Source organism: Chrysochloris asiatica, unplaced genomic scaffold (assembly GCF_000296735.1).
Source record: "Chrysochloris asiatica unplaced genomic scaffold, ChrAsi1.0 scaffold00023, whole genome shotgun sequence".
Taxonomy (NCBI): domain Eukaryota; kingdom Metazoa; phylum Chordata; class Mammalia; order Afrosoricida; family Chrysochloridae; genus Chrysochloris; species Chrysochloris asiatica.
The window spans coordinates 6924535-6936204 of NW_006408541.1; the positions used below are offsets into that span (position 1 = coordinate 6924535).

The following is an 11670-nucleotide window of genomic DNA, read 5'->3' on the forward strand; positions in this document are numbered from 1 at the left end:
AGTTGCTGAAGAAGGATATCATGTTTGGGAAGGTGGAGGGTCTGAGAAAAAGAGGATGACCCCCAGCAAGATGGATTGGCAAAGTGGCAGCATCAATGGGCTCAAGCATGGCAACCATTGTGAGGTTGGCCCAGGATCGGGCAATGTTTGGTTCTGTCGTGCATAGGGTTGGGACGAGTCGGTACCGACTCGATGGCACCTAACAATAACAATAGTACCAAAAAGGATAGCGTTCAATAATCAGATGAAACGGATTATTAAAACGCACAATTGCACACTGCAAGTTATTGTGTTGCTATGCTGTTGTTAAGTGCGGTCGAGTTGGTTCTGACCCATAGTGACCCTGTATAATGTTTCTGAGGAGCAGCTGGTGAGCTTGAACTGCCAACCTTACAGTTCAAACTGATAAGAGACTGAAAATGACGTGCTCAGAAAATGAAATTTATATCCTGGTATAAAGGAACAAAGTCATAGTCAATTTAAGGGACTAAAACCTAGATTTTATCTTCATCTATCCTGTGTGAATGGACAATTTAGTTGATTTTAAATGTCTATTACTAAATGTAGGTCAATTCCATTTAGTTTCCTGTAATTTCTAAAGGATTTATGATGAATATTTTGCGACTTATCTTGGCTAGTTTTTTCCAGCTGAGTTAAGAACAGCATATGGGGCAATGGTAGTTCTATGGTAAACTTCTTACCTTCCTTACAGAACACTTGGGTTCCATTCTAGAACAATGCAAAGCCACCTGCCATCCCTCAGTGGACTTGCGTGTTGTCAGGCATGAGATACTGAATAAACCATGGACTCCCAGAAGAAACAACAGACTTATGTTGGAAGAAGTACAGCCAGACTATTCCTTAGAAGTGACAATGGCGAGATTTCATCTCTTGTACTTTGGACCTGTCATCAAGAGGAACCGGTCCCTGGAGAAGGACAGCAGGCTTGGTAAAGTAGACAGGGTCATTGAAAATGAAGAAGATGCCCAATGAGACGAATTGACACAGTGGCAGCAACATGGGCTCGTGCACTTTGGTCACGTTATCAGGAAGGACCGCTAGTTGGTAAAGGGTCAGCAAAAGAGAGGTAGACTTTCAATGAGATGGTTGTCACAGCGACTGCAACAATGAGTTCACACACAATTGTGAGGATGGTGCAGGGCTGAGCAGTGTTGTGTTCTGTTGTTTGTCCTAACTGACTCTATAGCACCTAGCAACAACCATATACAAGGAGGCTTCAAAAAGTTGATAGAGAAATGAAATGAAAAGATAATGGGATTTTTCAATGAACTGTTTGAAGCCCCCTTGTATTACCACCACCAGCAGCAGCACACAACAGACTCTTGCTTATCCTAAGATTCAGTCCAGGCCAGTGCCTTGGGACAGCCTAACCCCTTTGTCGAGACCAGATTTCCAGCACTCGGAGATTTCCCTGGCAAGTGTTCAAGTTCAACGCCACGTTTCTAAATCTCCTTCTCCTTCATCACGGCTTTCTATGCATTTGTCCTCCTTCTCTCCAATTGCATCACTTTAGTGCCACATGCCAGAAACTCAGCTACTATTTCTTTTACTATAAAATTGTACAGCCACGGCTTAATAAAGAAAGAAAGAGAGAAGGAGGGAGGAAGAAAGAAAGAGACATAAAGGGGGATTCAAAAGGTTATTTTGTGGAAAAACTCCAGTATCTACCATTTTCATTTCCACAAACTTTTTCAAGCCCCCTCAAGGAGCTCTGGTAGCGTATGGTTATGAATCAGGATGCAACCTCAAGGTCAGCAGTTCGAAACTACCAGCTGTTCCACGGGAGAAAGATGAGGCGTTCTGCTCCTGTAAAAATTTACAGCCTTGGAAACCCTGTGCAGAGTCGCTATGAGTCAGTACCCACTCCACAGCACATAACAACAACAACAACAACAACAAACAGTGATGGTGTCCTGGCATGGCACTGTAAGATAAGTACTCAACAGCAATTACAGTTTGAACCTCAAGGTCGGCAGTTCAAAGTCACCAGTCGCTCCTTGGAAACTCTATTCAGGGTCACTATAAGTTGAAATGGACTCAACGGCACTTAACAACAACAACCAACAGTAATACCCATGAAAGCCAGGACTTGATGGTATGGCCTTATTTTTCCGAGTCTCATACATTTTGTGTCTTGAATGGAGTTGACACTTTTCTATCCCTCTCTATTTAGTGGACTATAGTTGATTTTTCATTTTCCGGAAGGTTCCGTAATTCACAGGTTTTCCATCTATAAAAAAGTCCCTTCACAGATTCTCAAACCACAGTGCATGTCGTCTTTTGCTGATTTCTCCACCTCAGACTCATTTATTTACTTGGGGCACCCATGACACCCCGATACATACCCATCCTCTAGCTCCTTACAGGAACCCTAGTGGTTCAATGGGTTACGTGCCAGGATACTATCTGAAAGGCTGGCAGAAAAGACCCAACAGTCATTCAATAGGAGAAAGATGTGACTGTCTGCTCTGAACCCCTAGGGAGAGGTTCTGTCCTATAAGGTCACTGTGAGTTAGAATCAATTTCACAGCAATGGGGTTTCAAGCTCTTTCATTTCCAGTAACGGCATATGCATGTGAAAGCTGGACAGTGAATAAGGAAGACCGTAGAAGAATTGACTCATTTGAGTTACGGTGTTGGAAGAGAATATTGAAAGTGCCATGGGCTGCCCAAAGAACCAACAGATCCGTGTTGGAAGAAGTGCAGCCAGAGTGCTCCTTGGAGGCCAGGATGGCCCAACTTCGTCTTTCATACTTTGGACATACTGTCAGAAAGGGCCAGTCACTAGAGAAGGATGTCATGTTTGGGAAGGTGTAGGGTCAGAGAAAAAGAGGAAGACCCCCAGCAAAAAGGATTGGCCAAATGGTAGCACCAATGGGCTCAAGTGTGACAACAATTGTGAGGTTGGTCCAGGACCGGGCAGTGTTTTGTTCTGTTATACATAGGGTTGCTATGAGTTGGCACCGACTCAATGGCACCTAACAACAACAACAACAACAACAATAACAACAATTGTTCCATATAATTCCTGTTGTGCAACACACTGTAAACAGGCACTTAGCTGTTCCTGGTTATTTCTCTTGGTATAAATCAGCCCCCCAGGAGTGGAGGGACATCATCATCTCTGGGGTTGTTTCCCTAACTCCACATACAGTGCCTGTGGAAAACAGAGTTCAGGAAAGGGACCGACAACGTACAATACAAGAATAAAGGAGTGACCCCCTCCACAAATGGGCCCACACATCATCTTAGATTCTGCAGGGATATCGTTACAGTAAATCCCTAGAAGTAATATGGCCAGTTAAAGAGATTTGTGAATTTAATTTTGATAATAAGAAATTGCTCTTGGCAAATTAAACTCACAGAACTATATAGAACTAAATTACTGTATGTTTTGGGAGTTAGAAATCATAACTTTTTATTTAAATTTTAGGCTCTATGAAGGATGCGAAGGATTTTTTATTTTGATTTTATTCTTATGTTTTATGTTCTATGCACTGCTTTAAGGGGTGTTTGAGAAAAGTTTTTGACTGCTAATATGTTGTTGTAATTGCCATCTTGTTTGTTCTAATTGATAGCGACCCCGTATAGGATTTCTGAGGCTTTAAATCTTCACAGAAGCAGAAAGCTTCATCTTTCTCATCCGAATCAGTTACTGGGCTTGAACCACCGATCTTGTGGTTCAGAGTCTAGTACTTATTGTGTGGAGCCACCGTGTTCCCAATAATTAATATACAAGGACATAAAAAAAGGTTTAATTATGGTGGAGAGGACCTAACAATTGCTATAAATAGTACATTAAACATTTTCGTAAGTTAAACAAACAAGCTAGAGCCCATAAATAGAGGGTAAAGGAAAAAGCAAAAATTGATTCTTAGGGGGGCAGGTGGGGTAGTACCCAAGAAAGGTGTTTAAACACAATAAAACACCAACCTGCAGCAGTCTAGTTCAGAGTCTGAATAATAATGAAATTGATTCCATGGTCTTCCTGATACCTTCTATATTGAAAATGATTGCGCAACACACTGTTTTTAAAATTAGTTTGAATATTAATGTATTTGTTGTAAGAATCATAGAAGAATACCACTTGGATTCCACAATCTCATTATTGCTGTTGTTAAGTGTCATCAAATTGGTTTCAATTCATTGTGACCATGTATAGCGTTTCTGAGGATCGGCAGGTAGGTTTCAACAGCCAACCTTTTGGTTAGCAGTCCAAGGCTTATCCTAGAGCACCACACCAGGAGAAATTTACTAGCAAGCCTTATTTATAAAATTAGGTATGGCAGTAGGTCATTCAACTAAAGAAACAACAACAAAAAAGTAGGGGTTCAGAGGCAGTTTAGATTACACTCAAACCCATGTGCAGTGGGGACCATAGGGTAGACAAGTGTCACCCTGGGGTCTGAAGGTCTCCTTCGAGGGATCCCCGCTCCAAGTCCACTCTGAGGTCATGAAAGAGTTAGATGAATGTCAACTTCTATGCTCTGGGCTTGAAGAAAATTCTAGACATGACAAGCTCAGCCCGGGAATGAGGAACATCCCACATGCTGCCACTCCTTGTACCAAAATTAGACTCTGTCACAGACACTGATCTCTAAGATGGTAAAAAATAGCTCGCTGCTCTAGGGAATACTCGCGCATGCCTGTGGTCCCCTGCCACAGCTGCCAGAAGGCTCCTGCCTTCCCACCTCATTCATCAGGCAGTCCTCTCCTCATTACCCCAGCCCCGGCCCCTGCTATGAATGAAAAATAGTAATATATTGGAATTAAATTGTCCAAGACGAATCATTAAAATCACAAGAAATAAGATTGCTCCCTGGTGCCAAAACAATGAAAAGAAACAGGATTACTTTTAACAGTGATTATTTTTAGGAGTCCTGGTGTGGCGCTTTGGGTTAATGCGTTGGATTGCAAGATTGGTTTGAACCACAAGGTCAAAGGTTCAAGCTCACCAACCACTCCTCAGAAACCCTATTCAGGGTCACTGTGAGTGGGAACCAACTGGATGGCACTTAACAACAACAACAACAATTTTTAGAGACACAGTAAATTGATGGATGTTTCTGAAAGGTACTCTGGTATTCAGAGTTGTAAGAAAATACCAAGGTCGTTCTCCGTAGGGACTTAACAGGTCATTTGAGCTCCTAAATTTTTTCAGGGCCAGAGATAAAGGTTGAGGAACTAGATAAAACAACGTAGAGTTTGTAAGCTCCATGGGGGCAGGCAAGTAACTTGCCTGAGCTCAGTGTTCTCAATGACATGACACGAACAGTAACTCCTTTCCAAGTTAGAGGTCATGGGTTATGCTCTCTCCTACTGCAAACTCCATGGGAGCACAAGTCCTGTGTCTGTCTACTCTACTGTCCCTTGTGTTACCATAGAAGATATGAAATCCTCATTAAGATTTTTGAATGTACACATGAAAGACGGTAGATCATTGAATCGACATTACAGAGTTAATGGTGATGGTTAAAAAGGAAGCAGACAGTAGGAGGCTTGAAGAATGGTACAGGCTGATAGGATTAAACTACCTAACACACAGAAAGGAGCCCTGGTGGTGTGGTGGTTAAAACACTCAGCTGCTAACCCACAGGTAGGCAGTTTGAGCCCCCCAGCAACTCTGAGGGAGAAAAACAATGCAGTTTATTCTTTAAGGATTTATACCTTAAGAAACCCTAGGGAGCAGTTCTACCATGCGCCACAGAGACGATATGAGTTGGAATCAACTTGATGCCAGTGGTTTGGGTTAGGTTGGGTTTTAGCATATGTTGGTAGTGAAGGTGTTGTGCTGTTGAGTCCGTTCAAACTCATAGCGATCCTGTACAGGGTTTCTCAGGCTGTAAGTCTCTTAAGGAACAGAAAGGCTCATCTTTCACCCACAGAGTGCCTTTTGTAGATTTGAACTGCTGATCAACATGCAACCCAACATGCTAACAGAGCTCCATGTTCTGGCATGTCTTTGTTGTTGTTAAATGGTGTTGAGTCAGTTCTGAGCATATAGCAGAAGTTAACTAAATAAATGTTATTTTTACATTGTTTAGCGTCCTGGTGAGGCACTGTAGGATATACACTGGACTGCTAACAGCAAGGATGACAGGTCAAATCCACCATCAGCTCCTCAGAAACCCTATACAGGGTTGCTATGAGTTGGAACCAATTCGACGGCACTTAAAACAAGAGCAAATTACAGTATTATCAAAATCCTTTTACCTAGGAAAGTTTTCATAGGCAAAATCAAAACAAGGTGCTCTCAAGTTGATTCCAACTCATAGTTACCCATGTGTGTCAGAGTAGACCTGTGCTCCATGGGGTTTTCAATGGAGGAGTTTTCGAAAGTGGGTCACCAGATCTTTCTTACGACATGCATCTGGGTGGACTCTAACATTTCAGTTAGCACTCACCAGGAACACTAACAATAGGTTAAAAATTCATTAACTTGGACTCAATTCTGACTCATTGAAAGCGACACAATACGACACAATAGAACTGTCCCCTCAGGTTCCCAAGGCTGTAATCTTTATAGGAGTAGACATCCAGATCTTGTCTCCCTCAGAGTGTCTGGTGGGTTTGAACCACTGACCTTTCAGTTACCAGCCAAGTGCTGAAACACTATGCCATGAGGGCTCCTTCAACAGCACGTTGCTGTTGTTGTTACTAAGTGCTGTGTGTGAGGTCAGTACTGACTCTTAGTGATCCTGTATAGGGTTTCCGAGGAGCGGCTGGTGGATTTGATCCACAGACCTTTTGGATAACAGTCCAGGTTTCCCAATAATGAGGCTAAGATCAGACATTGGATTCACCATGTTTCTCCAAAGGTGACCTTGGCCATCTCAAAAAAGTAAGCCAGCAGGACAACTGGCAAGGCTGAGTGGAGGAACAAAGCCAGATCTGTGGCACTCCATTCCCAACTCTCAGAAAACTCGAGAGTCACCAGGGGACCACGACTCAGCAGTGCTGTCTTCGTTTGCTTTATTTTAACACGGCGTCTCTTTTCCCCACTAATCTGGGATTGATTAAAGTGCATTGATTTTAAGCTCTTCACATTCCCCAGTTTCACCTCCTTGATATTCAGACCTCATTCGGAAGCTTACTCGTTTCCATCTAAAACAGGATGCAGTTGCTATAAAATCACATTAGTTTTATAGAACTCGTTAAGCATACAACAAATTAAGAGCCAACGACATGGTTTTCCATTTGAATTTGCAAAGGGATGATCTGAACAAATTGCTCATATACCCGATTAATTTTTAGCAGAAAGAAGGAGACGGTTGTAAACGGAAACACATGTGCTCACAGGACCAACTTTCTTAAGCATAAAAAATTGATGCCAATTGATGGCTTTACAAATGAGGTCATCTCGGGAAAACTTCTTCAGCTTTGTAAAGGCATCTGCTGGGCAAGCCACCCAACTCTAATGTAATGACATTGCATGTTTTAAGTGATATGAATTCTATTTCACGATTATCCACCATTTACCTACCTATCGCTATGGTAGCGTAGTGGTTATGAGTCGGACTGCTAACCTCAAGGTCAGCAGTTCGAAACTACCAGCTGTTCCACGATAGAAAGATAAAGCTTTCTGCTCCCAGCCTTGGAAATCCCACACAGGGTAGCTATGAGTCGGGAACCAACTCTACGACATACAACCACCACCACCATCTATATATCTCTATATAAGTCAATATTGCAACCTCCAGAAATGATGAGTATATGGGAAAATGCATTCTAAAGTTACATTAGTTTAAGAAATCTTTCTGGAAGGCTACTTAGAAAGGAGTTCCTGGTGGTCCTCTGACTGCTAACTAGAAGGCTGGAGCAGAAAGTTCACTGAGAGGCAACATGGAAGGAAGGAAGGCCTGAGGGTCTACTTTTGAGAAATCAGTCTTGAAAACCCTCTGAAGCACAGTTCTACCCATGGGGGTCTCACACACCTGGGGTCACCAGGGATCTGAAGCAACTCCATGGGAATTGGTTTGGTATCGGAAAAGAAATCCAGATCTTCAAAGTGTTCATAGTCTTTGGTGCAGGAATCAATATACAAGAATTTATCTTAAACTAATAATCATTTATGGGCACAGATTGAGCTGAGGCATCTTAGAAAAATCCATGGAACATCCACAGAGTGTAATACTCTACAAACAAAGAATATTCTGTAGATAATTCCTCAATGGTGTGGAAATATGTTAATGTTACATTATCTTGTATTAAAAAAGCTGGTTACAAGCAATATATCCCAAACCATACCATTTTCTAAAGACACACAATTAAGATATTGGAAACACAAACATTCTAAAAATGTGAATGGGTTTCCTGTATGGCAGGCTGGTGGGTAACTTATTTTGTTCGTGTGTGTGTGTGTTGTCTGTAGTTTTTCAATGACACACAGATTCATTCTGAGACAAGAAATTAATAAATATGAGAAGGCGTCAAAGGTCATGAGAAAATGGAGTTCAAGGGAAAACTACACTCTCTTTTAATTCCATTTTCTGTCGGATAAGCACTGGACTGCTAATCACAAGGTTGGCGGTTCAAACTCAGTAGAAGTTGCTTTGTGGAAACCCTGTACAGGGTCGCTGTGGGTCAGAACCGACTTGATGGCACTTAACAACAACAGTATGACTGTTCGGTTCAGTAGCAACTTTACTTTTGATTCTGTAAAGAACTGTCAAATTATCTCATATCTTACTGCTTCTCAGTGTTGTCTTTCGGTTTGCTCTTTTAAGAATCAGTAAATAAAATGATGTGGTCTAGAAGGAAACAGGCATCAGATAACCTCCCTATTCCAGCCAGTATTGGCTGCGGCACCACTGTTAGGATCCATCGAGACCACAGGACTATTTAGAGCAATACAAATGCCAGACAGTTCAGTTCTTAGTAACAGTAATAATAATAGTTATCACTGAATGAAAATACAGGATGGGCTCTGCATGGCCTTCTGTGAGTTTCTCACTTAAACCTCACAAGAAGACTTTAGAGTAAATACTATTATCTTTCCAATTTTAAGGAGGAAACTGGAACTGGGGACTTTGTCCTCCTCCACCAAGGTCAAAGTTTCAGTTAATATTGGGACTAAGTCTGTTTTCATGAGCAGGGAGAAATCCGAAATGTAATTTGACTGCATTGAGATATAAGTTGTCTTCATCTGTGCCCACCCCATGATCCATAGCCCTAGTACTGCAGTGGGTTAAGTGCTAGGCTGATAACTGAAAGCTCAATGGTCTGAATCCACCAACTGCTCGCTCCCCAGGAATAAAATGAGGGCATGAGCTTTGGTAAGGATTTAAGGCCTTGGAAATCCCGTGGGCAGTTCTACTGTGTCCTGTAAGGCCACATTGAGTCAGAATCTAGAGTGGAGGCCAGGGACACTGTGAAACATCCTATATGGTCCAGGAAAGGTCAAGCAACAGAGCATTATCTGACCCTGCAGGAGCCCTCAGACTTCTGGTGTGGCGCTCTAGGATAAGCATTGGATTGCGAACCACAAGGTCAGCAGTTCAAACCCATCAGCTGCTCCTTGGAAACCCTATAGGATCACTATAGGTCGGAATTGACTCAGCGGCACTTAACAACAACAACAATTGTAGTCTTAGTATTGCCCTGTAGGATCAGCACTAGAAAACAAGGTTGGTTTGAAGCAAAAGGTTAGCAGTTCCAACCCACCAGCCACTCCTCAGAAACCCTATACAGGATCGCTATGAGTCAGAACCAACTTGATGGCACTTAACAACAACAACACAGTGGTGCCAATGTGCTCTAGTATAAGCTCCTAACAGACCCCCCACCCCAGGGTGTTCCTCCAGAGCACACCCACCGTTGTCATCTGCAAAACAGTACCTATGTTTGCCAGCCCATTCTTCCTACTTTCTTGAGGGATCTCAGATTATCCCAGCTCCCATCAAACACCAGCTCCTTTCAAATAAGGGTTAGCAAACTACAACCCTCGAGCCAAATTCATCCTGCTCTTGGTACAACATGGGAGCTTAAACACGGCTTTCATAGTTTCAAATGGCTGGAAGAAGAATATTTCATGGCAGTTGAAAATGATATGAAATCTGAATTTTAGTGCCTATCCAATAAAGTTTCATTGTCACGCAGCCATACCCACTGGATAGCCATTTGTCTACGGTTGCTTCTACACTGTGATAAAAGAGTTCAATAATGGTGACACAGAGCTATGTCAGCTCACAGCTCAAACTACCTATTGTCTGCTTCTTTCCAGAAAAAGCTGATGTTTGCTCTAAAACCCCAGAGCCCTTTATGCACAAGTCACGTGGGACTAACGTGGTGCTGCTATGAAACTGATCACACTCCTGGCACACGCCTGCCTTCTTTAAATCCAACCACCGCACATGTTTGAGTAACACATTTCTAAACAGCTCTCATCTTACCATGCCAACACTCCTCCGTTTGATTTTGCGTATTTCCTTCCATATGTGCAGTTTTATGCGTGCAGTTATAGCCACAATGCATGATTTACATCACTTAACTCTTGTGCTTTTATTTCAGTCTTCATGAATTTGACTCTCCTTGAACATGAAACTCGGGACTCGTGACTTTGCAATATACAGAACCCAACACAAGGTGATGAACAGAGAGTGTTCGGGTCTGTTCATGTCTAATTGTGCTGGTGATATCTTACATCGATAAGAATGCAGGTTTATCAATCATGGGGAGTATGCAGCCTGCAGACATATCTCTTTTGGTCCATATAGCTGCTGTTTCGCTTGTAGTCGTTAGCATTTAAAATAATAACTTCCGATATAAACATTACATACTTCCATACACATAATCCAAATAGCTGTACTTAGAGATGAGCTGTCTATATACATTCAAACCAATTCTAATAGAGATCGGCTTCAGACTCACACAATAATCGAATCACAAAGCAGATAAACAATCAGGAATGCATGGTTGGTTATGGTTTACCAACTGACCTCTGCTGGCACTCCAAGGATGACATTTTCCAAATAATCCACTGTTGAGTAAATAAACCATCTGCTCAAATAAATGTTGACCACATTTGTTCAGCACAAGGTTGCCCCGACTGTGTTCTGCAGGGATACGCACTGCATCCTAAGGTAGACATTCCAAACGTACCATAGAATTTTTCACACTCTGCAGCAGACGCTCATGTTGCTCCGCTATTGCCAAGGCAGCGGAGTGGACTTTCTGATAGATGGCCTCTCCATCTCGTGTTTGAAAGATAAACAGCCCTTCACCAGTTTCACACATTCTGTGAAAACAAAAATACAACATTTCTGAAAATCCAGTCCTTGAAAGACCAATGTACTAAGAGTCTGGAAGATTCTCCAGGATGCCCTTAACCATTTTTTTTTTTTTTTTTTTTTCAAATGAGACTAGATTTCTTGTTCATATTTGCTACAGAACATTAACTCATTCAAAATGTCCAATCCATTGTTATGAGTGAGAGCAGCAGAGAAATCATTCTAGGCTAACAAAGTACTGAGTGTCTTTTGAATCACAAAGCAAAGCAGGCTTATTAAAAAAAACAAAAACAAAAAAGCCCCAAAAAACAAGTTCTTAAAATTCTAATTCTTATCTTCACTTTGGAGTCATGGTGTGGTACTGGGGGTTAATGCACTGGTCTGCAAAGTGGGTTTGAACTGCAAGATCGGTGGTTCAAGC

At 42.0% G+C, this 11670-nt stretch overlaps 1 protein-coding gene across 1 annotated transcript in view; it reads right to left on the bottom strand.

Moving 5' to 3' along the window:
* Nucleotides 1-11670, bottom strand: part of DOK5 (docking protein 5) — a 232295-nt gene that overhangs the window by 35301 nt on the left and 185324 nt on the right. The window contains exon 6 of the mRNA XM_006839321.1: nt 11122-11257. Within this exon, the coding sequence (XP_006839384.1) occupies nt 11122-11257 (136 nt within the window). The remainder of the gene's footprint in view (nt 1-11121; nt 11258-11670) is intronic.